General features: G+C 47.6%; 1 protein-coding gene across 7 annotated transcripts in view; it reads left to right on the top strand.

Annotated features, from left to right (window-relative positions):
* The window catches only part of LIN52 (lin-52 DREAM MuvB core complex component), a 145,599-nt gene that overhangs the window by 108,213 nt on the left and 10,394 nt on the right, over window positions 1–26,992 (top strand). For 6 of the 7 annotated variants that reach the window (XM_081509185.1, XM_081509181.1, XM_081509183.1 and 3 more), the window contains one exon: window positions 1,974–4,074. The exons of the other annotated variant lie outside the window; for it this stretch is intronic. Coding sequence is in view for 4 of the 6 variants with exons in the window: in XM_081509181.1 (XP_081365307.1) it covers window positions 1,974–2,029 (56 nt within the window). In the remaining 2 variants the exon portion in view is untranslated. Of the gene's footprint in view, window positions 1–1,973; window positions 4,075–26,992 lie in introns of those variants that run through there. 7 annotated transcript variants of the gene reach the window in all.

Genomic DNA, 26,992 nt, shown 5'->3' on the forward strand with positions numbered 1-26,992 from the left:
CTGAATACCCACGAGGGCAGAGCAGGTGGCATTAATATGCTACTCATTTTACAGATGAGGAAACTGAGGCTCAGAGATCCTACCCAACTCAAGGTGTCACCCAGCCGACAAATACTAGAGTTGGAACTTAATTCAGATCCTGTATTCTCTGAAAGAAGTCCATGCTGCCTCCCCTGGGCAAGAAAACACTTGTGCGGATTTCTACTAGAGTAGTTAGTCCTGTGCCTGGATCTCTCCATAAGTCTGGTATTACTTTCATCAAGGGAAATGACTTTCCTGCCAAACAAGCAGGGTAAATTTTAAAAGAATCCCACAATGTAGAGAGTGGAGCAGTGAGGGTCACTAACAAGTCTTACTGTTTATCTGTGGAAGGGAAGGAAACTGACTTTACTGTGTTCCTACCTGGTTCCAGTTCTTTTGTGTATCATCATTCATCCAGCCAGCATTTATTCAGCAGATACTGGGTTCAGTGCTGTGCTAGGTGCTGGGGATATAAACAGTAGTAAAATACCATTTCTGCCCTCAGTTCTTACATTTCCATGAAGGAAGACAATCATATCAACAAGTAATTGCAAGTCTTATAGGAACTTTGTATGTATGGAGTTTGGCATAAACCCACTGAAGGAATGGTCAGTTTGATTTTGGCCGGGGTAGAGTTGTGGGCACATGAGACAAGACCCCAGCACTGGGGCTTCCATTCCTAGTTAATGGGATTTCCTTTTCCTTTGTTGGAGCTTTGAACTTGTGAAAGATAGGGAGTGAGTAGACTACAGTTACCTGAAACTTCCCTGTAGTTACAAAGTTTGTGCTGTTTTATTTCTTTCTTGTACGAATAAACCAAGAACTATTCAATATAGGTGGTAGGGGTGGGAAATGGGCACCTGTCATCTAGCACCATTTGCTCTGCTGGGAAGGAAAGCACGGAGCCTAGGGTGAAGGTCCTTCTCATCCCAGCAGGTGCCTCCCTAGTCATCTCTCTCCTTTGGCCAAGATGGAGACATGTCCCTGGGAGGCCAGAGGGCACCACAGCCTGCCGTGTGTCCACTGCATGGTTCCAGACTTCTGGACTCCAGGGCCAGCTATAGAAAACTTTTAGTGCTGTTACATCCATTTAAGAGATATAAAAAGGGGATCCATTTAAGAGACAGAAGGGATAAGGATGAAGGGGGTTATGCCACATATGATTTTTGAGGATTTGCTTGACCGAGCTAAAACTGGGGGCTTCTGGAGTGGGTCTTATAATTGAGAAATGTTTTACTTTCATTTTCAGAGCCTCATATGTAGGAAAGTAGCTGTATAAACCCTCTTGTAACTACAGCATTCAAAGATTGATGGTGCTGAAAGTCAGAGAAAGACACATAAACCTTGCCTGGCAATATTAAATATCTAAGGACTTACAATGCCAAGAGAGAGAAGACCAAAGCTCTATAAACCCTACTTTATTACTCCATCCACAGATGAACTGCACTGAGGGAATATAAACCCTGTTATATTACAGTGTCCAGGGACTACCACTCCTGAGAGATGGGGTAAATGATCTCTAATTTTGATTTGAGATTATAAATGTCTAGAGACCAACAATCCAGAAAAGACTGTAATCTTGGTTGGATTTTAGCCTCCAGAAGCAAACCTCCTGAGACAGTGAACATGAGTCTTAGATTACATTCTTGAGGGAGAGGGGGATTTAGGGGGAGCTCCCTGGTGATTTTTTTAAAAGGGTAAATAATAAAGATTTCCCCAGTTAGCCTGCACCTTATAGTAATTACCAACTTCAGGACAGTGTTGGTAATTACTATAGTTGTCAAGAGTGGTTTGTGTTTCCCTCTTTTTGGAGGTTAGTAGGCATGGAATCTGTTAGGATAGCAACTTTGTATACAATTTATGTCAATGTGCATTCTCAAATTAAATCTTCCTGTGAACCCTTTTTGAGAGTTTAAGTGTTCATTGATCTCTCATGTACTTTGTGATTCCAGCCAGAGAGATGACACGGGGGAAATTCCTCAACATTCTAGAGAAGCCCAAGAAGTAGCAGCTGCTTGTGGACAGTATGTCCTGGGGCCCGGAACCATGCTTCCTTCCCAGTGCAGCTCTGAAGATGCACACCTCACTGCTTCCTGACCAGAGGCCGGAGGGTGCACTCCAGAATTCACCCTCTCCCCTGCTTCTGGCACTCTGCGCCTCTGAGGACGTTGGGCAGCAAGAGAAGAATCTGCTCTACCCAAGGATCGGTGCAGTTATTCCATCAGCTTCCAGACTTTGACCATCTCAACCTTGGATGTTGGTGACACCAGAGAGCATATCATTCTTAAAGGTCAAAGTCCTGCTTTCTCGTTTCCAGAAGTGATTCAGGAGCTCCAGGATCTTACAGTTGATTTGATTCAGTGATGGCAAATCCAGGATCTTACAGTTGATTTGATTCAGTGATGGCAAAGTCAGTTGAGACATGTTGATTGGACGAGTTCCTTTGAATTGTACTTCATCTCTTAGCAAGTATTTATGATGCTAGGAGACCAGAGGCCAATTAGATTCTGGACCAGTTAGATTCAGGTCAGGATGCAGTTGGACCTGCGAACCCACCAATGTATACTAGGTTCCAGGAATCCCCAGCTAGAGAAATGCTTTTGAAATTCTACACCTCTCACAATAGTCGCATCCTCCAATGCCTTCTGTTCCCCGCCTCCAAGGGCCCCCCATGTGTCTTGACTCCAGGGAGCGAGATCCCTGTGTACCAAGTCCCTCCTGGGATTAGCTTGTACAGTGAAAGGCGCATGCAGGGTTGCATTGGGTTCTAGATATCAAGACTAGTTTAAAGATGATGGAAAGGACTTTTGAGTTCTGGTTAGTCTGTTACAGATTCAAGTGAGAACGTCGATATGGCCTGAAAGATGGGAGAGGGGGATTGAGTGCAGGAGTTCCCATTTGATTAAAAACTAGACATTGTAACTGACCTTGAAGGAATGTGCTGTGGAATGGCGGCAATATTTTGCCTGCTCCCCTATCCCATCTCATAGCACAGATTAGATAGTTCACTCATATAACAGAAATACACACACACACACACACACACACACGAGAAAGAATTTCTTGACTCTACAATTCTTATGGAGCTGTTTGTCCATTATCTATGTTAAGACCTGAAAATCTAGCCCATGTTTAAAGTGGATTATAAGTATTCTCCTTATTTTGTCTTGTAAGCCAGCCCCCAGCTTCTGTTGTTTTGAGAAGTTCATGGGGTTTCCTAAACTTTATGAAAAGAGCATCCGTGTGGCAGTAGTGTGTTAGTGTTTAGACACTAGGGATGTTGTGGTCAAGGTTTTGATGCTGAGTGTCTGGCTAGGGTATAGCACTACTCAGTTTAATAGCTGGTCCATTAGCCATTTTCTGACACTTCTGCCTTGTTTCCCATGCTAGAATTAAGGTTGGATTTTTCTTTCATTTGCTTCCTTTGACCATCCATGCAATTTTACTTATTGATCAAGGCGGGTGGAATTTAACACAAGACCTTCAAAGAGAGTATGAGAAGGTAAACGTTCTCTTTGGGTGCGATATATAAGGTTAGGCTAGAGAGGTTTTGATTTTAAGTAAGGCTTATCATTGACATTCCTTTGTCTTAAATGCGGTTAAAGAATGTAAAAGATGGGGAGAGAGAAGGAAGGAGGGCTGTGCAAAAAAATAATGCCACAATGTCATATTCTAACTTTGCTCTGTTTTTTGAGAGTTGGTGGTGGCAGGCACTTCTAAGTACTTGGGGAAATTAAGAAACAGATGGAGAACATTGGGATACCTCCCCCAAACCAACTCCAGTCTGTAAACTTGTTTTGGGGTCTGCTTTGGCCTCTTCCATTTACTGTCATCTTATCCACCGGCACTTACTATACATAGATGTTTTAGAATTGCAATATTTATTGGTTTTGTATTTGCCGTCCTTAGAAATGTTGTTGATGTATTTTTATATTGATAATATAAATTTATGTACAATGTGTGCATGTATGTATTTTAGGGTGTTAGAGGATTGTACTTTGTGTATGGTGGTTTCTATGTCATCATAATAAATATGTCCCTTTTATTAGGAAAGTGAGTTTTTCCTTGAAAGGCCAACTTGCATATTTAAAGCACAGACCTCATCAGAAAGCACAGCTATAACAGCAGATGACCCACAGTCTTCCCTTTAATATCACATTGGGCGATGTGGGGCTTTGCGACCATCTAAAAGTCCATCTAGTCAAGGCTATGGTTTTTCCAGTGGTCATGTATGGATGTGAGAGTTGGACAGTGAAGAAAGCTGAGCGCGCAGAATTGATGCTTTTGAACTGTGGTGTTGGAGAAGACTCTTGAGAGTCCCTTGGACTGCAAGGAGATCCAATCAATCCATCCTAAAGGAGATAAATCCTGGGTGTTCATTGGAAGGACTGATGTTGAAGCTGAAACTCCAATACTTTGGCCACCTCATGGGAAGAGTTGACTCATTGGAAAAGACCCTAATGCTGGGTAGGATTGGGGGCAGGAGGAGAAGGGGACGACAGAGGATGAGATGGTTGGATGACATCACCGACTCAATGGACATGGGTTTGGGTAGACTCTGGGAGTTGGTGATGGACAGAGAGGCCTGGGGTGCTGCAATTCATGGGGTCGCAAAGAGTCGGACACGACTGAGCGACTGAACTGAACTACATGGTCTCCAGCTGCCAGCTACCAGCCACCCAACTCGTTTCATACCTCCCCTCGTCTGCTAAGAAAGTCTAAATCCGTCCTCCTGGCATTTAAAACTCTCTGCATGTAACCCTAAACAACCCTCCCGTTTGGTCTCCTTTCTCTCCCATATGAAGTCTCTATCCCAGTTAGTCTGAACAGTTCCCAGTTCCTCACTTACATGCGTTTGTGGATGCCATTGAGTTCCTGGAAGCCTTGGATCCTTTTCTTGCCCGTCATCAGTCTGTCCTTCTTGTAAACCCCATGATCCAACTGGGCATAATCCTTCCCCCCGCATTCTCACAGCATTTATGTATACCATCCTTATGAGTCTTATTACTACAGTCTACCTTATATTTAAGTGATACATATCTTAGAGCCCCACTAATTTATCTGCTCCCTGACATTGTGGCTGTCTCCCACACATCTAAGTTCTTCTTCAGTGGCTTCTTTGAACTGGAGGTTTATGACCTGTTTGTTTGCATGCTTCCAGTTAAACATGACATATCAAAAGCAAATATTTCTCTGCCACCTGCTATAAACCCTGATTATGCATTCCTTTACAACTCTGTTCAAAAACAAAAGAAGTGCTGATTTAATCAGTACTACCGCTATCACTCATTGATGCTTTACCTGCTCCAGACCAGAGCATGCCCTTTTAGAGAAAACATTCCCTTTTAAGGAAAGCAAATTGCTTAGCATCATTGGTTCATCATTGATTCCCAAGAATACATCTAGGTGGACAGTAAATTTCTCTGATCTAGAAAATCATGACTGGGGCTTACCTGGTGGCTTAGTGGTAAAGAATCCGCCTGCCAATGCAGGAGACATGGGTTGGATCCCTGGTCTGTGAAGATCCTATATGCCTTGGAGCAGCTAACACCGTGCGCTGCAGCTACTGAGCCCTGTGCTCTAGAGCCTGGGAGCCGCAACTACTGAAGCCACCGCAATAAGAAGCCCTCGAACAACTCGAAAGAAGCCCCTACTTGCCGCAACTAGAGAAAAGCCCACACAGCAATGGAGACCCAGCACAACTAAAAATAAATAAATAAAATTATTTTTTTAAAAAAAGAAAAGCATGGCTGATTGACTGAAAAGGTACAGCATGACAAATATGCTGCTTTAAATCTTCAGAGATTATTTTTCTCATAAATGATTATTTTTCTCATAAATGATTATTTGCCTACAGATTTGATTTGCCTTTCCTTTTGCTGTTCCAGACACCATCCATGCCTCGCGTCTGTTGGCTGTAAGCAGAAGCATAGCGTTGGTGCCTGGAGACACATTTTCAAATTCTTACTCTACTCTTTTCTCACCAAGAGGCTCGTTGCTGCTTGCTCTCTTCAGTCTCTGAGGTTTCAGGCCTCAGCTGATATGCTTAACTTTCTTTCCTTTGTTGGAGCAAGGATATCAACTGCATTGATAGCAAAATGCTATGATTAATTTTTGTTTATCTTTTTGTTACCTATTTTCATTGTGTTGTTTTTTTTTTAATGGACAACTGCTAATTGTTTCTTTTTTTTGGCCCTCTGCCTTCTGAACTCACTGAAATCAGAGCAATGCAAATGGAGCTGGTGAAAGTCATTCGTTGCCCCCGGGGTTTCCGCAGGGTGTTTGGACTTCCATTTTATGATAAAGCCAAGAAATGCATTTCCAGAGGGATGCTCCAGTATCTTCTGTTTCCAGTGGGATTCAGGCATCACCGGAAGGTAATGCAGAGCAGGAAGGGAGGACACAGGCAGTGGGCCAAGGTGGATGGTCCCAGGGAGGTCAGGTTGACAGGGTTTCTTACCAGCTGTCAACTTCTGCACAAACACCATCTCCAAGCATTTGGTTATGTTCTACAGTGTCTGTTCTTTTCCTTTGAGAGCTACAGGACTATCTGGCCTTGCATGGGCTTCATTTCATAGGAGGACCTTGTACCCTCCACCCCCAAAGAGTGGGCAGTCAGCAGTCTCTCCTGGTGTGTGAAGCTCTGACTGGCCAGTAACTGACTTTTCCTGTCTATTTAGGCTTCGGGGCACCTTAAGGATATGAACCTGACTCTGAAAGGCCACCAGCCTTCCCACCCTTTGCCCAACACTTTCTTCCCAAGCAGGGCTGGTTGGGGGCTTCAGGTGGCAGCAGGTGCACAGGGGAGGCTCCCGAGTGCTGGCAGAGCCTGTTAATTAGCACATGAACACCCCAGTGCTCCATTAGCCAGGCCAGGCATTCGGAACCTTCCCCTCCTGTGGCCCCTTCCTCCTAATGAGAGCTGGAAGAAGGGCCCTCACAAAACACTGCCCCAGAATAATATTCTGCTTTGTCCCCACCAGTAACCAGGGCTGACAGGATCACTCTGTCCATTTCTCTTCTAATTAGCACAATTCCAGCATAGCCTGAGCCAGCAAACAGAGAAAAGCGATCAAAAGCGATCGGACAACCGTACCGAATCACAAACACAAAGAGGGCCATTCCCCGTAATTAGGTGAGACAATTCCTCAGTCTTTTCTCGGCTGGAGTTTGCCGCTAAGACTCTTGCTGTTTGGGTCCCAGCAACACAAGTTACATGTCTCCCTGGGACACTAATAAGCCCCAAATTGTCTTCCGCTTCACACAACTCAGCCAGTAGACAGATGCGAGGGGAGGGGGCACAGGGAGGGGACAGGGGCTCTAAACGAGCAGCTGCCACAGTTTCCCCAACTCCCAGAAGCAGACACTGGGGCTTCGCAGAGAGGGAGTTGGCTTGAGAGAACCGCCCTGGGTCCTGCCTGGTCTGAAGCACTGAGAACTCCTGACCCTCAGGTGATACCCATTCTGCCCTGTTCATTCCCCACCTTCTGCCTTTGGTCCCCGTTTGGGCTTCTCATCCCTTCTCAATGGTGGCTTCATGGGCAGCTGTAACTATGGCACCGTTCCCGGAATGTTGAAGCTCTGTGCAACTTAGTTACCATCTCAAGGACAGCAAACCCTCAGAGTGTGTGTGGATTCCACTCTCAGCTCATGACCTGGAAGGGGCCTTCCCTTCCAGCACCCATCTCCTGTTCCCCACCCCTGCCCGCTATCCCCATTCTCTCTGGTGGAAGATCCCTGGTTTTTAAAACAGAAAAGTGGCCCATCAGCTGCCAGGGCAGGAAGCCACGACTGGCCATACTCCATGTGGCTCGGAGGTTGTTCATTTAATAAACAGAAACAGTTCCCCCAGGATTGCAGCCCATTACAGGGATTACTGGGGGGTGATACAGCCATGAACTTGGTCAGGGACAAAGGAATGCGGGGGAGAGTGGCAGTTGGAATCTCAATTAAACTCAAGCTCTGAGCTGAGTTGGACTCACACACGTTTTCATCTTTATCCTGCCCTCTGCTTTCTGTTTTGATCTATACTTCATGCTTCTGAAAGTGACCTCCAAAACCAGAAAACATTCAATTGTCTAGAATCCAAGGAGCCAGAAAACTCAAGGAATCAAAGTTGCTTTGTTGTTTTTCCCCATTGTCTCTATCCCAGACACAGAGAGATAATGAGATGATTTGACTATTTAACTTTTGGGAGATGTCAAAGGATTGATCCAGATTTGTTCAGTCTCTTATAGTTTCTTTGGTTATAAACAGAACTGAGAACAGCATCTGACACATAATAGATGCTTAATAAGAATCCGTTGAAGGAATGAACTGCCATGATGCTCAGTGTTCACAGCCTTGTTGCTGGTCTAAAGTATAGTAAGAGCTTGGATTTGAGAGAGGAAGGATGAGCTTGTCAAGTCACTTCTCTCCGAGCCTCAGTGTCCTCAGGACCGCTTCCATTTTAAAGAAGCAGGCTAGCATCATGGATAAGGGTAAGACCTGGATGTCAGGCCACCTGGGTCCAAGTCTTATTTCTGCCATCTGCTGGCTATGTCACTTTGGGTAAATTGCTTAAGCTCTCTGTGGCTCCGTTTACTCATTTATGTAATGGGTCCAATGCACCTAACTCCTAGGGTTATTATGGAGACTAACTTAGTACTTGCAAGTATTTAGAACAGTGCATGGCATATCTTACCCATATTTAATTTTTTATTACACCTGTAGATGTTAAAAGTTGATCATCCTGGGACTTCCCTGGTGGTCCAGTGGCTAAGATTCCCTGCTCCCAATGCAGAGAGCCCTGGGTTCAATCCCGGGTTGGGGAGCTAGATCCCGCATGCCACAACCAAGAGTTCACATCCCAGAACTAAGCAACTAAGATCTGGCACGACCAAATAAATAAATACTTAAAAAAATTTTTTTGATCATTCTTGCAGGGAAAATATGATTACTTTTGATTACCTTGAATAGCCAGTTAAGCTGAAAACCCACTTCTCAACTCTTCAGGAGAATGGATAGTTTACTTAATACCTCTCCTACTCCCATCCTTCAGTTCTCTGAAGCAGCCTGTGCCAACATGTTCCTGCAGGAAATACCACTGTTGACTGCACAGACAGTGGCCCCTAAAGACCAGATGTTGCCAAAAGCAAGGGAGGGGAGGGTATTCTTTGTGACCCGGCAGATTTCCGAGCTGATGCTGAGCTTGGCACAAGCCCTGAGTCCTGTGTCTCACTAGGCTTGGTGGTCCTAACATAGGCTAAGCAGCCGTGGGAGTCTAGTCACTGCACAGGAATGCTCCTCCCCATTTTGCTCTGTCCTCGTCACCTCTGCCCCCATCCCACCACCCTTTCTCCAAATGCTCCCTGTTCAGAGCTGAGTGAGGTCCTCTTGGGCCTGAGCTCCCCAGGCAGCCTCTGGGAGTCTATGGAGAACAAACAGCCTGGCCTGACTGCATGGCCCGAGGCCTCCGGATCAAGCAGGGCTAAAGGTCACATCCCAGGGCCTTCCTGGATGCAGGCAAGTCAGCCCAAGCCAGCGGCTCCACACAAAGGAGCAGCTGAGAAGAGTCAAGTTGGAAAAGTCACTGACTCGAGACTGAGTGGAAATGAGAAGCCGCGGGCAGGGCCAGGAGGTTATGCGGGGGTCAGAACCAGAACTGGTGTCTGAGGGACAGGGGGGCATGTGGGAAAGCAAGCCCCTAAAACGTTTTCCTTGGCCCCTGAGCCCCTCCTTCGGTCTCTGCTGCCGCCGCCTCCAGCAACCTTAACTGCTGACTGTCACCAGCCTTGCTCACCCAAACCAGCTGGCCCGAAGTTCCCTCAAACCTGTCTCTATCAAGTATGTATGGTCTGTTCACATAGTGAACTAGTCGGCAGCCACTTAGTAGGTTTGCAAAGATGTGATGGTATCATGGGAGAAATGATTCTTCTTAAGAAGTGAAATAGCACGATATAAAATTATAAATGTGGCATGATATCGAGCGTGTGGGGGAAGAAAATAGACTGAGGTTGGTAACAGTGCTTGCTGCCTGGTTGGAGGGTTATGAGTAATTTTCATTTTCTTCTCCATTTTCCAAACTCCTTCCCAGAAGCTTGTATTGTTTCCTTAGTATAGGAAGGAAGAAAACCTCTGGAGCTGGGTGTACAGAGTTTAAAATGCCTCATCAGTCCAGCCTACTAACAAGCATGTGTGCACATGTATACACACACACACTCAGTTCATTAATGGCATTTCTTTATGGTAATTACATTAAATCTTGTTTTTGAAAATGATCTGTATACCTTTAAGTATTTACTAGGCACCTACTGAGCCTCCAGTCCTGCCCTAGACTGTCCACTCTGTCCCATGTACAGTGTGTAGAACGACTTTTTCCCTAACCAGCCCTGTCCCATGACCCATCCCCCCTCATTACTCCACAGAGCTTTTGCTTTGAAACAGAAAGATCTTCACTCAGTAGGTGTTTGGTCAGAATTGCAAAATAATTTTTTCTTCAGTCCCTCCTTACATTGAGAAAACTACATCTAACCTAATTTTGTTGTAGACCCTTTAAGCTGAATTTCCCCATCTCTGGGGCACACAAAACACTACTTCAGATGTGTTTGTGAGTTTCATTCACTGCTTTCTTTCTGTTCACTTTCCTGTTCCCAGTTGGGAGGGAACATAAAAAAAGAGGATTTAGGAGTCAGAGGAGTAGGCATGGGTCAGGACAGAGTCTGGAGTGATACCCATGTTCACAGCAGACCAAGGTACTGCTCCATCGAGAAAGGAAATGAAGTCTTTCTGCAAGCTGGGATCTGAGGGACTCATGGGATGTGTAGGGGGTGGTTCTCACCTTTATGGGCAAACAAGTGTGTACATAAAGTCAGTTTCTCTGCAAGATGAGATTCAGAGTCATGGAATTGATAGAGAAAAGATGAAAGCATCAGGGCCAGAGGACATAGAAAAATCGTAGAGAGGGACTTCCACTTAGTCCAGTGGCTAAGAACTCCATGCTCCAAATGCAGGGGGCCCAAACTCAATCCCTGGTCAAGGAACTAGATCCCGTGTGCCGCAACAAAGATCATGTGCTGCAACTAAGACCCAGCGAAGCCTAATTAACTAATTACCTTTTAAAAATCATGGAGAAGAATAGACTTTGTCCCTGAGGAATGACTCACTCATCCCAGCCTCCGGCAGCTGAAATATACTAGCCCAGGCACCTGACTAAGACTTGGAGGGTCCAAAGGAGTCTTGCTCCTCATTTTCCTTCAGCAGAAATAGATGTCATGGTGAGAATGAAAAATTTTGTGCCTGCCACACCCTCTCCCTCCTCCACTTCGCCAGTGTGTACACTTGTCCATCCTGTTTCCCAAAAGAGGGGCTACTTTCTGTCTATCTCAGGATGCAAAACAAAGGGAAAATGTCAGCCACATGCAGCCATGAACCCTGCCTAAGCCTTCCTTTAGCGCTGGGGCTTTCAGCTGTGTGGGCCAGACCTGATAGCCCTCTGAAGGAGAGGAGGAGCACTCCAGAACAGACAGCTGAAGCCCTTGTTACAACATGAGGATTGCAGGGCAGGCGACACTTCACAACATCACCAAAGATTGATGCAAATTGGTTTGGTTCTGACCCTGTCACACCAGGAAGGATAATGATTCTAGCAGCGCCGGGCAGGGGAGGGGGCACGTGGTGGGGGCCGGGAGAATTGGTGTCTCACTCTGCATCTTCATTAACGATCTGAAAGACGGGTAAACAGCATGCTAATGAAACCTACAGATGATTGGTGTTAGAAATCCCAGAGAGGACAGAGAAATAGCACAGCAGGACCCAGAGAGCTTAGAAATATGGGCAGGAGATTGTCAAATGAGATTCACCCTAGGAAAATGAAAGTCGACATGTCAGGAAGGGATGATGAAGGCACCTCTGGGTGGGGGGCCACAAACACGAAGAGCAGAGATGGGTGGGTGGCAGGGTCAGGCAGCCAAGAGGGGATGAGGTCTGGGCTGTGCTGGGGAGACTGAGAAGCTGGCCTTGAGGACTCAGGAGATGGGTACCCTTGTGTGTTCCTGGCAGGACTGACTACAGCAAGAAGACAGGGGCCAATGCTGTGTGCAGCCTGGGGGCCAGGCAGGTTGACCTGTGTCTGCTCCTGTGTCTCCTGCAAGGCTGGGCTCTGACTTCACAGCCACGAGCTGTGCCTATTTGCACTCGTCACTGAGGCTAACAATGCCATTCTGACCTGAATGACTGAAATGAGACAAGCCAAGACACATTTTTCAACTTTGTCCAGAATGATTGGGAATAGAATATTCAAGAGCAAAGGAAAGAAAAATTTCCCCCATCTTCAATTGTTTCCCATTCAATAAACACAGCTTGGAGGTACAGTTCACTTATATTAAGTGCAAAAATCTTAAGGCTATATGCATACAATTCAATGAGTTTTTTTTTTCCCCTTGAGCAAATCACTTAACCTCACTAAGTCTTCCTTTCCTCCCTCAAATGGGTATAACTGCAGTTATATATGTCGCAGCTGTCTTGTGAAGATTAAATGAGATAAAAGAGGTAAGGCCTCTGGTACACAGTAAGCACTCAGATATTGGTGATTATTATTATTGTTTGTTACCCTCTAATTTTATTCCCTAAGTTTTATTCTTCACTGCCCGGAGAAATTATAAACTTCTTGAAGTCAGGGACTGTCTTAAAATTATTTTCCAGTGCATGGATACTGGGGGAAGCAATAAAACCTTCTTTGGGAGATTGATATGCTAAAATTCTCTTACTGTTGTTTTTTCTTTTGCCCCGCTGCACAGCACGTGGCATCTTAGTTCCCCAACCAGGGATCAAACCTGTGCTCCCTGCACTGGAAGTGCAAGAGTCTTCACCACTGGACTGCCAGGGAAGTCCTAGAATTCTCTTTGAATATGAATAATTTTATTTTTACCCAACTCAGATTTACTTTCAATGTAATCTCTTTCTTCAAAATGGAATAAAACCAAAAAAAAAAAAAGAAACAAACAAACAAAACCAAGTAAAATTCTGATATCACAGAAGTTTTTTGAGACAAAAAATTCCCCATGCGATTGTGCTAACAACACATACAGTGTCTGGTGAAATCTTAAGCCAAAGGAAGAGATCCCAGGCTGATGATTAAGACTCCAATTGAGTTTGAACTAAGGTGGCTAACCATTCAGTTCACTTGGGACTCTGGGGTTTCCCAGGACAAGGGACAGTCCCGCTAATGTAATGGTTGTTGACTCAAGTTTGAGTCCAGGCTCTGCTTCTTGATAGGTTTGTGGCCTTGGGTAGGATTCTTAGCCTTGTTGAAGTTGGTTTTCTCTCCAGTTAAAGGGGGAACAAATTGTTGGAAGCATCAAATGAGGTACCATTTGATAGTATTAGCAATGTGTTTGATGCATAATAAAAGCCCGGTAAAGTTGACATAAACTGTCAGAATATGTGTAAATAAAGTTTAAAATAGGCACAAACAAGTCTACAATGAGAGAAATCGAAAGAGTGGTTACTCATGTCAAGAGCTAAAGGGAGGCTTCTGCAAGGCTGGAAACATCCTTGGAGGCAAATACTGAGCTTTGTAGTCTGTTTGAAGCAAGCATGATATTTGGGTTACGAAGAAGATAAGAAATTAAAAGAAATTTATTTTCTATGGGGTAAATGAAACAAAAATCCCCTGGGAACTTTAGTTGTTCTTCCCTCTTCCTTAAACCTTCTCCACCTTACAAAGCAAAGGCTTCTGTTTTCCTAGGTTCTCCTGTCCTCCCAGCCTTCATTCATGTGGACACATTTCTGATGTCATTGTCATATGGCCTTGATTTGAAAAAGATGTTGTGATTCTTTGCTTGACTCTCTCCCTGCCTCTCCCCCCACCTTTTTTTGGCCCTGCCACGGGATCTTATTTCCCCAACCAAGGATCAAAACCGTGCTCCCTGCAGTGGAAGTGTGGAGCCCTAACCACTGGAGCATCGGGGAACTCCCACCTCCTTCTTTTCTGATATGAGCTCCTCTCCTCTCCGCAGCCAGTGAGGGCACAGTTTCTCAAGAGGACTGTCAAAGCTGACTTCCCCCCCCTACCTCAAAGCCCCACTGCTGGGAAACTGGAGTCACCAAGTCCTGTGACCTTCAGAAAAACACAGGATTTGTTAACTCCATTTGCAGGGATACACCCAACAGAAGTGAGTACTTTCTTCCACCGAAAGATGTGCAAGGATGTTGGCGGTGACTTTCTTCACGTGAGTCAAAAATTGGCAGACACCTGAATGTCCATCAATAGAAGAATGAATAAATTGTCATATATTCCTATAATGGAATGCCACTGACAATAAAGAACAAGCTACTGCACTGCCTCACAGAATAACATAGATGGCTCTCGCAAACAAGAAATGAGGAGCCAATTAAGGCAGGCACAGAAGTGCATAGTGTATGATTCTACTTGTATGAAGTTCTAGAACAGGTAAAACTAACCTAGGGTGGGAGAGGTCAGAATAGTGGTTACCTGGGGTATTGACTGGGAAGGGGTATGAGGAACCTTCTAGGGTGTTGGAAATATTCTCTATTTTGATCTGAGTAGTGGTTACATAGGAGTAGATATGTGAACATGTGTGTGTGTGTGAACATTCATCAAGCTGTACATTTAACAGTTATGTGCTTTACTGTGTGTAAACTATGCCTCAATTTAAACAAATGAATTTAGGGTCATCTGAGCCTCTAAAGGAAAACTGATGAAAGTTACCCTAGCCCCAGGGAGGTGATTTGGGCAATAACACAGGCGAGTTATCTGACTTCAGGGCTGTGGAGGCAGAAGGAACGATAGAGGATGGTCAAAGTGTTCCTTTGGCAGCTACCTTCCATGCTCCAACAGCAGCTGAGCATAGGGCTTTGAGGCTGTGGTCTGGAAGCCTCATCTGTGCCTTTGATATGGGTGAGGGCTGTCAGTCAAGTCCCAAGGGTCCCTGACACCTCGTTGCTTGGGCTCTTTTGTGAAGGAGCATCATTGTCTACAGCACAGGACCCCAACCTCTGGGATCTAATGCCCGATGATATGAGCTGGAGCTTATGTAATAATAATAGAAATAAAGTTCACAATAAATGTATGTGTTTAAATTATCCTGAAAGCACTTCTTGCCCCCACCCCGGTCCATGGAAGAATTGTCTTCCATGAAATCGGTCCCTGGTGCCAAAGAGGTTGGGAACTTCTGCTCTACACCCCTCTCTGTGGATTCAGTCCAGAGACTGTGGGCTGCTCCAGGGCGAGGACCTGGTCTGTGCATTCCTGTTGCTCCAGACCCTGACACATCTTGGACTTTCAGGGTACCACTGCCAAGTGGATGCCCAAATCCATGGCCTCCAGTCACCTATGGCATTATTAAATTCTTCCCAGCTGGAACTGACCACTGAGCTCAAAGCCAAAGATGTGCTTTTTGATACATGGTTATTCAGGAGATCTTTCATAAAAGAACTGGCATCCTGGTAAGCTACGGGCATCCCTGACTCGCTTCCATCCAGGATGGTTCCAGTTCTGTAAGAAAAGCCCTCCAGTTCTCTCTATAACCAAGTTTTCCAGCAGCATCCACTCTGGGCAAAGAGGCCGTGCCTCTACTGCAGGTAACTGGAGTTCTCAGTGGTGCTGACGGCAGTCTCTCTGGGTTTGGTATTACCTTAGATGGAGGTTGGAATGGCTGGGTTGTTTGGTTCCTTGAAGAGATTTCTGTGCCATCTAAATACATATTCATTAGCCACATGTAGCTCTTCTATTGTTTCCCTGGCAGTCCAGTGGTGAAGTCCCCACACTTCCATTGCAGGAGATGTGGGGCTGATCCCAGGGTTTGATCCCTGGTTGGGGAACTAAGATCCCACATGCCAAGGTATGCGGTCAAAGATTTTTTTCCAGGGAATTCTCTGGTTGTCCAGTGGTTAAGGCTCTATGTTTTCACTGCCGAGGGTGTGGGTTCAGTCCCTGGTTGAGGAACTAAGACCCTGCAACTGCGTGACATGGCCAATAAATAAATAGGCACATTTCAAAAAACACATTTTCTTCCCAGCCTCCAACTCTCAGGCTACTGGTTATCAGCTTGTGGGAGCTAAAACCTGTCCTACATCTTATTTTATCACTTAATTTATCTTGGATCTTGTTCAGACCGGTACATACAGTTTTCACAGTTATGTATTATCCTACTCTATGGATGTGTCATAATTTATTTAACAAGTGTCTGTGATGGACATTTAGGTTGCTTCTAATCTTCTTCTACTACAAACTATGTGGTGATGAACAAATATTGTTGTATTTAAATCTTTGTGAGTATACAAATGTATCCTTAGAATAGATGCCTAGGGAGGGAAGCGCTTGCTCAAAGGCCATGTGCATTTTAAATTTTAATATTGTATATGAGTGTGTGTGCTCAGTTGCTTCAGTTGTGTCCAACTCCTTGTGACCCCATGGATTGTATAGCCCACCAGGCTTCTCTGTCCATGGGATTTTTCCCGGCAAGAATACTGGAGTGGGTTGCCACTTCCCTCCTCCAGGGGATCTTCCTGACTCTGGAATCAAATCTGTGTCTCCTGCATTGCAGGCAGATTCTTTACCACTGAGCCACTGGGGAAGCCCCAATATTATATATATGTATATGTACACATATTTAATATTTAATATATTGAATATCTTTTATTAGATATATAATGTAATATATATTGCTGTATTGCCCCCCTAAAGTGGTCTTTTCCCCATCCCCTTAGCAGTGCTGTTATCAGGCATACAGGTTTCCTGCAGAATAACAGTGGCTCCTGTTGCAAGGGGGCTCCATTGCCTCCCTACAACCCACCCCACCTACCTTTCCTTCTTCTCACTCCTTTTTTTTTTTTCCTCTTTTTTTTTTCACTCCTTCTTGCTGCTGGAAGTGGTTGGCATTTACCCCAGCATTCACCCACCCCCCAGGTACCAGCCTAAATTTTTTTAATTCAATGACTCATGCCCCGTGGACTCTCTGCCACACTCTTGTGAGGTAGCTACTACTATTACTCCCATTTTCCAGATGAGACGGCTGAGACTTAGAGATCACTAACCTGTGCATGGTCACCTAGCTGGTTAGTAGCCGAGCTGGGGTGTAACCCCCGGACTATATCACTTCAAAGCTGGTGCTTCTTGGGAACTAAATGCTTCCCCACACCCCTCCCCTGACACCATGGGCTCCCCTCCCCCTGTGAATAGACACCCACCTCTCTTCAGTGCCTTTGCCTCTGTGTCCGTGAGCCCTCCAGCCCGGCTGGCTCCCTCCTTCCTGGGGTCAAGGCATACAGCTCTCCCTGTGACCCTTCCTCCTTCACCAGGAAACAGTGCCCTGGTTTCCTGCATCCTTGGCCTTGGGACTGTCGCACCTGACCAGCTGGGTCCGCCCAGGCCGCCCCCAGGTGATCACCTTGGCCTACGGGGGGGCCGGGGAGGGAGAAAGCAACGGCTTCCGTCACCTGACCCCGCTCAGCCAATTCACGAAGACAAGATGTCAAGTTAATGAGCCTGTGGGCCTCTAATTAGCTGTCAATTACCTCAAATTAATCAACTCCTCGCCTAATTAAGCATTATCGGCAGGTGGGCACAAAGCAGACCATTGTGTGGGAGCCCTGAGAAAAGCCCGGCTGGCAAACTTGGTTAGGATCAGCGCGGTGCACCGCGCCCGCCCCCCCACCGCGAGCACGGGGGCCCTGTGCCCACCGCTGCCCCCCGGCCCCAGGACCCCGGGCACCTCCTGGGCGGCGGGGTGGACAGCACGTTGTGAGAAGGAGATGCGGAGCCTGGAGGCCAGAGGGATGTCTGCGGGGACGTGGGGCAGTGGGAGCCGTGTGACTGGGCAGGGGAAGGCCACAGCAAAGGGACAGCGGGTAGCAGGGCCGAGTGACCAGCTCCTGGCGTTCGCTGGAGCCAGGGCGAGGGCTGGGCCCAGAGCTGGGCAGACTGCAGGCCTGGTCAGGCCCGGAGTTCAGGCCTGGGTGGACGGGCAGCTCCACTTCCAAAAATCCTGGCCCTGCCCCTCTGGGCTCTGTGACCCCAGTAAGTGACTTCACTTCGGTGAGCCACGGTTTCCATCACTGAAGAAAAAGAGAATAACTTTGTTAAGAGATCTTCTCGGGCCTCTGTGAGGATTAAATGAGATTGTGCCGGTGAAGCACACCGGCGGAATTCTGTGACCTGCCAGGTGGTCAGCACTCAGTGGAGTCAGCAGTCGTGACAATGGAGGTGGGTGAACCACTCAAGCTACATACTGTGTCCCCAGATTCTGAGCCCCTAGACTGCAGTGCACCCCAATACATGTGAAGCCACTGCCGAGGACACACTGGGGCCTGGATGTTGGGATGTCCTGGCCACCTCCTCTCCACCATTCCCCATCTCCCAGTGCCTTTGAGGGTGGGGGCCATATGGAGCTCAGCTAAGGTGACAAGTTGCTGACTAGTGGCCAGAAAACAGAGAGCACGCACAGACCCATCTCCCCTTGGGTCTTGGGGCTACAAGCCTAGAGAAGAGGGTGTCTCCGTGCAGCCCCCAGGCACTGAACTCACGCCCTGACCATGGTCCTGGAGGCCAAACTGGTACCCACTTTGCTTAACACAGGGCAGGGTGAGGCTAGGGGCCGGCTGGGTAGATCTCTACACCCACTGAGGGTCAAATGCTGCCACCCTCATGCCAGTTCTGTCCCCTTCCCCACTCCAACCATTTGTCATCAACCCACCAAATTTCTCATCTGTTGTTCTGTTGCTAGTCATGTCTGACTCGCTGTGACTGCATGGACTGCAGCACACCAGGCTCCTCTGTCCTTCACTGTCTCCCAGAGTTTGCTCAAGTTCATGTCCATTGAGTCAGTGATGCTATCTAACCATCTCATCCTCTGCCGCCCTCTTCTCTTTTTGCCTTCAATCTTTCTGGCACAGGACACCCTCTCCCTGCTTCCTGAGGCAATGGACATCCTCAGTCTCGCCTGTGAAAGCTTGGAGGTATCTTTCCCCTCCCTGTTTAAATCACTCAGTCATTTAGCAAACATTTATTGTGCCTACTAATTAAAGCTCACCGTGTAAAGGGAAAATGGTTGGATAAACACAAATCATTAATGCATGCACTAGAGATGTGAGGAACAGAAGGGACATGGATTGATTATGTACCTAATGTAACACTGGCAGACATGGCACAACCGGACATGGATGCCAGTGCTTCTGACTCCTGTCCACCATGAGAGATCAGGTCTGTGCCCAGGGTTGGGAGTGGGGATGGGGGGAGGCATGTGGATGCCACCTCCCTCTGCGCCTGGGCAGGTGAAGCCTTCAGAACAAAGGGAAGCTGGAGCTGAGGCTTGAAAAAGGCGATGTATTTCAGATGAGGGGAACAGCGTACGTGAAAGCCCAGAGGCGTGCAAAGACATGGCGAGTTCAGCAAACAGAGAAGATCTCCTGAGTACCCGAGACCAGCAGCAGAGGTTCCAGAGGCACAGTGAGGAAGAGTAGGATCTCAGAGAGCCTTCAAATAGGGCCTTTCTAGTAGGGATTTGAAGACTTCCCTAAACTCTGACCCCTCCTAAGAAAGAAAGAAAGAAAGTGAAGTCGCCCAGTCATGTCCAACTCTTTGTGACCCCAGGGACTGTATCTTGCCAGGTTCCTACATCCATGGGATTTTCCAGGCAAGAATACTGGAGTGGGCTGCCAGTTTCTTCTCCAGGGGATCTCCCTGATCTAGGGAACCAACCCAGGTCTCCTGCACTGCAGGCCGACTTTTTATCGTCTGAGCCACCAGGGAAGCCCCTGACCCCTCCTAGAGGAGCTGAGTTCTGCAGCGATCGTATCCATAATTGAACCAAATGAAGCTGCTCGTGTGCCTCCAGAAGGAAACGGAAGCATCAGGGGAGTGGATCTTCCCCAAATCAGCAAAAACACACTACTCTGTGGTCCACCTCCTGGGAGAAAGGCCCGCCTCTCTCCCTTCTGTGTCCCAAAGCACCCAGAGGGGAGCAAGCACCTAGCCAGGCTTATGAATTACTGCAGAAAGTTATTCATTTCTCCCTACCACATACTGACATGTACATGGATCCAGGGACTTGCGTTAAGCCCAGACATATTTATCCCTCTGGAAAAATGTTCCATCTGGTGTGAGTGGAGGAGACATAAGTTTGGGAGGTGAAGGGCAACCATGGGACTTAGCCAGGCTGCAAGGAGGAGGAGGAAGGAGCAGTGCGAGAGACAAACTGAGGTTCCCATCTCTCTGGGGCCCATCCCATCCCAGATCCCACAAAGCCCCCGTACATCCTTGTGGTTCTTTCTTACTTAAGCAAGTTCGAGTATCTGTTCCTGCATCCCACCTAGAGTCCCCCACCCCAAAGCACCCTGACATATCTGGCCTGGAACAACCAGAGGATCCCCAGCCCCCAGGTGAAAAGGCGTCTTACAGACCAGCCAGGGCAGTGGTTCTGATGAAGCCACAGGAGCACCCAACTCCAGGGACACCCCACAGAGTCTGGCTGGCAGATGGCTTTATTCCACAAACAGTGCAGGAGCCCAGTATGTGACAGAGACAATGCACATATTATACCCATGTGTACTGTTATGTTTAATGTTTTGTTGTTGTTGTTTAGTCACTAAGTTGTGTCCGACTCTTTTGCAACCCCATGGACTGTATAGCCCACCAGGCTTCTCTGTCCATGGGATTTCCCAGGCAAGAATACTGGACTGGGTGGCCATTTCCTTCTCCCGGGGATCTTCCAGGGATGGAACCCGTGGCTCCTGCCTTGGCAGGCGGCATTTATGTTTATGTTTATCAAGCTAGATAAAAACCAAATGAACACAAAAGTGTATGGAATAAAGTGTAGGCTTCCCTCACACCCCTGTTCTCCAGTCCTCTGATTCCCTTCCCCACAATCAACTGCAGCCAATTTTTCCGTTACCCTTCCAGAAATTATGATAGTTATATTTACTTTTCTTACATATAAGTTATATATACTTTTCTTATATATAAGATAGTTATATACATCTTTTCTCTTTCACAAGTAGCAATAAAATAGACTGTCCTGCAACTTCCTTTTCATGCTAATATTGTTCTTGGAGATTGTTTCAGATCAGAATGTGTAATAACAGCCCACAGTGTTCCACTGTCTGAATGTGTATTTTTTTTTTTTCTACTTAAAGTTATACAAAATCATCACAGCCAAGAGGAGTCTATGGAGACATGAAGATTAGATGGCCTGTGATTTTCAGGGACAGAAAAAAGGACACATAGTGAAAACTAAGGAATATGAATAAACACAGACTTTAGCTAGTAAAGTATCAGTCTTGGTTCACCAACAGGTTTACCATACTAGAGAGTTCCCTAGTGGCCTAGGGGTTAGGATTCCAGGCTTTTAATGCTAGCGTGTGTGTGCTCAGTTGCAAAGTCAGGGCCAGGTTCAATCTCTGGTCTGGGAACTGAGATTCCACAAGCCGTGCAGAGCAGAAAAAAAAAAAAAAAATATATATATATATATGTATGTATATATATATATATATATATGTATGTATATATATATATATATATGTATGTATATATATATATAGTGTTAGTTGCTCAGTTGTGTCCAACTCTTTGTGACCCCATGGATTGTAGCCCACCAGGCACCTCTGTCCATGGAATTCTCCAGGCAAGAATACCAGAGTGGGCTGCCATGTATATATATATAATATATATGAGCCTTGTAGCTCAGATGGTAAAGAATCCGCCTGCAATGTGGGAGACCTGGGTTTGATCCCTGGATTGGGAAGATCCCTTGGAGAAAAGAAAGCGTACCCACTCTAGTATTCTGGCCTAGAGAATCCCATGGACAGTCCATGGGGTCACAAAGAGTTTGACACGACTGAGTGACTTTCACGTCACATTTCACATACTAATGTCAGATGTTGACAATGGGGAAATTTGGGGTGTGGGGTTTACAAAAACTCTGTACAATCTTCACAACTTCTCTGCATGCTTAAAACTGTTCTAAAAAAATGTTTATTTTAAAATCAATTTAAAACATACAGATGTTGGAATTAATAAAGTATCACTTCATGTAAAAGCCTTACTGACTGCCTAACAGTGCTGGGTCATGATGTAGGTTCCTCAGTCAGACAAATGCAAGCGCTTCCCGGAGGGAGAATGTCAATTGTTGTCAATTGTTTCCACAGGACTGTCTGAGAAGGTAATGGCACCCCACTCCAGTACTCTTGCCTGGAAAATCCCATGGACGGAGGAGCCTCGTAGGCTACAGTCCATGGGGTCGCTAAGAGTCGGACATGACTGAGCGACTTCACTTTCACTTTTCCCTTTCATGCACTGGAGAAGGAAATGGCAACCCACTCCAGTATTCTTGCCTGGAGAATCCCAGGGACGGCGGAGCCTGGTGGGCTGCCATCTATGGGGTCGCACAGAGTCGGATACAACTGAGGCGACTTAGCAGCAGCAGCAGTGCAACTGAAATGGTGGAACCACTGGCCTAATGGCACTCTGTCATTTTACCACGGGGAAACGGAGGCTAGAGAAGAGGTGACTGGTGCCCGGTCACAGACTACCACCTCAAGCCCCACTCACGCCGGCACCTGCCTGGTTGGCACTCCGCTGCCCACACTGGGTCAGCAGTGGGTCAGACGTCCTGCCATGTCCTTCCTCCTGGGAGGTCATTTCATTTTAACAGGCTGACTCACAAGCTGAAGGAAAGACGCTCTAACGATGGGTGTCATGCACTGGTTAGCAGAGGAAGCCTCTTAGGACCCTTGGCATCCCTCCCCTTGCTGCCTTCGAGGAAGGCGGACTGGGCGCATGTTCCCGGGGACCCTGTGGCCGCAGCCGGGGCTCGCGGGTCGGCGCCCTTCCCGGAGGGCTATTCGCGCCTTCGCCGCTAGAGGGAGCCGCGAGCGGCCCCCACGGCGCCCGGCGGCCCTTCCCGGGCCCGGGCCTGGGCCTGGGCCTCCGCCGCCCAGGCTCCGCCAGCAGGCAAGGCGTCTGGTCCAGTCCAGCGGCGTCAGGCCCTCTGCCGCCCCGACTCGGGGAGGTGCCCAGCACCCTGAACGTCATTATCGGATCCACGCTCAGACCCCCTACACAACCCTCCCCCTCTGAAAACCCTCCTGTGCTCAGTCAGTTCAGTTCAGTCGCTCAGTCCTGTCCGACTCTTTGCAACCCCATGGACTGCAGCACACCAGGCCTCCCTGTCCATCACCAACTCCCGGAGTTTACTCAAACCCATGTCCATTGAGTCGGTGATGCCATCCAACCATCTCATCCTTTGTCCTCCCCTTCTCCTCCCACCTTCAATCTTTCTCAGCATCAGGGTCTTTTCTTATGAGTCAGTTCTTTGCATCAGGTGGCCAAAGTATTGGAGTTTCAGCTTCAGCATCAGTCCTTCCAATGAATATTCAGGACTGATTTGCTTTAGGATGGACGGGTTGGATCCCCTTGCAGTCCAAGAGACTCTCAAGAGTCTTCTCTGACACCACAGTTCAAAAACATCAATTCTTCAGCTTCTCCAGTGCTACTGTTCTCATTTTATAAGTTAGGACCCAGACAGGGTAACAGTCATGCCCAGGAGCACCCAGCTAACCTTTGTCAGAACCAGATTCCAAGGGCATCTGGCCCTGACCTGCATGCCTCAGGAGTTCCCCCTCAAAGGGTCTCAAGCATTCTCACTGTCTCCTTCTATCCCGATGGGGAAACCAAGGCACAGAGCAGTGCTAGGTAGGGTGTGTTAATATAAACTGTGTGTGTGGGTGGCCCGGCCTGTCAAGGGTAGACAGGAGGCTGAGGCTGGGAGGCCAGCCCCCTGACAGATGATCACCGCAGGAGAGCCTGTGGAGGGCTGAGGGTGCCAGCCTGCGCAGGGTGGGGGCGATGCTGATGACTTGCTCCTGTGGATGGGTGACAGCTGCAGCCTCGGGTGGGAGGCCAGAGGCCCCACACACTAATAACTTTCACTCACTGCCTGAGGGCTAATCCCATTACTGTCCTGGACCCCCTGGGACCACCCTCCCTAATCCCCTGCCTCCCTCTGGGAATGGTCCAAGGCCCTACCATGGGCCCTTGCCAACCTCAGTCACATGCAGACCTCAGACCCTGTCCGTCACCTGTGCCCACCCATGCCCAGTTCCCGTGGAGGTCCAACCTTCTCTACCTGCCTCTCCTGCCAGCCCTGCCTTGCCTGCCAGCCCCGAGCCACCTGCCCAAAATGGCCTCCAGCTGTGCTCCAGGTTTTGTGTGCCCTCCTTGCCCTTTCTAAGCAGGCTCCTGTTTTAGTTTCTTATCAGGCGAGAGCCTGGGTCCACAGTGTTTTCATCTGTCAGATGGAGACAGTAGTGCCCACTTCGTCCTGTTGTTCTGATGATACGGTGAGGTGCCATAAAGCAAGTGTTCAGTTTACTGCAGATCCTGGCAAAAGGGACACCGCCAGTGTCAGCTGCTGCTGTAATTAACATCAGTGGGATGAATATGTCAGCTACACAAGGGGAGTGGATGTGTTCTGTCTCCGGAAGGAAGCTCCATGGCCTGGAGGCAGGTGTTAGAGGGAGGTCAATATGACCCAAGTACCTAGTCCTCACACTAGTGATAGGAGCCACTGTGTACACTGTGTATTGGGCTCTTTCTTTTCCTCTGCACCAGGTTAAACCTCTGCACCCCTTCATGAGGCAGGCACTAGCCATACCTCCATTTTGCAGGTTGGAAACTGAAGTTAAGAAACAGCTGGGAATTCCCTGGCGGTCCAGGGGTTAGGACTCTGCACTTTCACTGCCAAGGCCCCAGGTTGGTTCCCTGGTTGAGGAACGGAGATCCCACAAGCCTCGTGTGTATGTTAGTCGCTCAGTCGTGTCCAACTCTTTGCAACCCCATGGACTGTAGCCTGCCAGCCTCCTCTGTCCATGAAATTTTCCAGGCAAGAATACTGGAGTGGGTTGCCAGTTCCTGCCTTGAGAGATGGACAAAAGAAAAAAAGAGAGAAACAGCTATGAAGTGGTGGAGCTGGAATCAAACCCAGCTCTGACTCCAGAATTCTCTGCAGCATTCTACTGCTGCTCAAGACTCTCTTCTAATGAGAGCTAATATTAGAAAGCTGCCCAGCTTCCCAAAAAGTAGTGGGCTCCCCATTTGCCAGAAACACTGAAGGCGATGCTGAGGGACAACCAGTCAGGAACCCTGAGGTTCCATGAGAGGCCCTGGTCCCCACAGTGTCCCCAGCCACCCGTTTCCAGGCCAGGTCAAGCCAGGTCCCCCCCCCCCAGCCCTTGGCCTCCCTCTTCCCTACCTTCTGCTGCTCCTCATTTACATAAATTATCTCTCCCCAATTATCTATCCAGCTGTCCCAACCGTGATCTGTGAATGAATTAAAAATGGAATATAATTTAATAATGGCTGATTAGAAGGAGATTAGTTGTTATATAAAAAGGAAAAGCCAAGAGCCAGCTAGTTGCCCTTAATCTGAGCCAATACCATCGTTATTCAGGAAAGGCTACCCTGGCTGTCATCAGGCGAGAGAAGCATGAAGACAAGGGTCAGGGGCGAGACCAGGAGGCCAGACCACCCTAGAGAGAAGATCAAGGCACTAGGGGCTGGGAATTTGAGCCCCAGGCAACTCCTGTTGCTTCCTTGGACCTTGATCCATTCTTCTAAGTGGGCTTGGGTAGTTTCTGGGGTCTCTTCTTGCTCTGAAGTCTAGATCCCCTCAAATCAAGGCACTAGGATTTCCCAAGGCAGCCTCTGCCCCCACAACAGACTCTGTTCAGCTGCCACTGGCATAAGAACTGGGGGTTCAGGAGTCTGGTGTCTCCTAGAAACACACAGGAGTTGGGGTTAAAGACCTTCCCAGGAGGGCACCCTGTCTAAGGTAGATGGTAGAGAAGGGGCTGGGGTTGGTTGCGTCAGGAAGGCTCCATGAAGGAGAGACTGGCTGAGACAAAGGATGTCAGTGCCCAGCAGGATCTCTGGTCCCCTTGCCCTCAGCTTAAGGACTGGATGTGTCTCGGAGATTCCCAATCATCCTTTCAGTCTCAGCTCATGAGCTCTTCCTCCGGGAAGCGTGTCTTGATCTCCCGAGCTTTGGGGTCTCCTCAGTGCTGCCATATTTGTTCATCAGAGCCCATAGCACATCTGCTTATGGGACATTTATGTCCCCATTTGTGAGTGCCTCGAGGGCGGAGACCAGCTTTTCATCTCTATGTCACCAGTGCCAGATACACAATTGTCACCCAACAACATCACTGACTAAATAAAGATACCTCCTCCAGAGAGCCTTCTGTGATCACACTAGCGTGAGTTCTGTGCTCCCCAAACACACTGTGATTATGCCTTTAAAAACAAAGCAAATTCTCTGGTGGTGAAGTGGATAAGAATCCGCCTGCCAGTACAGGGGACACGGGTTCCATCCCTGGTCCGGGAAGATCCCACGTGCCACGGAGCAACTAAGCCCATATGCCACCACTACAGAGCCCATGCTCTAGGGCCCGTGAGCCACAACTACCAAGCCCGCGTGCTGCAACTGCAGAAGCCCATGCGTCTAGAGCCTTTGCTCCACAGCAAGAGAAGCCACTGCAATGAGAAGTACAAGAACTGCAATGAAGAGTAGCCCCGCCTTACTGCAGCTAGAGAAAGCCTGTGCAAAGCAATGACTACCCAGTGCAGCTAAAAAATTTAAAAAATACTAAAAGAAAAAATAAAGCAAGTCACCTATGGAGAAATAATATATTAATACACAAACAGTTTTAAGGATGGATGGATAGACAGAGGGCTTGGGGTCACACTACCCAGATATGAATCCCAGATCCACTACTGATGACTGTGTGATCTTGGGCATGTAACTAATCTCTCTGTTCCTCAGTTTCCTCATCTGTACAATGGATGCATTTAATATTTCCCACCTCATAAGGTTTTTATGAGGATGACATGGATGAATAGAGAAAAGCATGTAAAACTGGGCAGTGAGCACTTAGTAAGTGCTCATGGTGTTACCCATGTAGCTCTAACAGTAAAGAA

This window comes from Giraffa tippelskirchi, chromosome 7 (assembly GCF_054371585.1).
Source record: "Giraffa tippelskirchi isolate mGirTip1 chromosome 7, T2T-mGirTip1v1.2.pri, whole genome shotgun sequence".
NCBI lineage: Eukaryota > Metazoa > Chordata > Mammalia > Artiodactyla > Giraffidae > Giraffa > Giraffa tippelskirchi.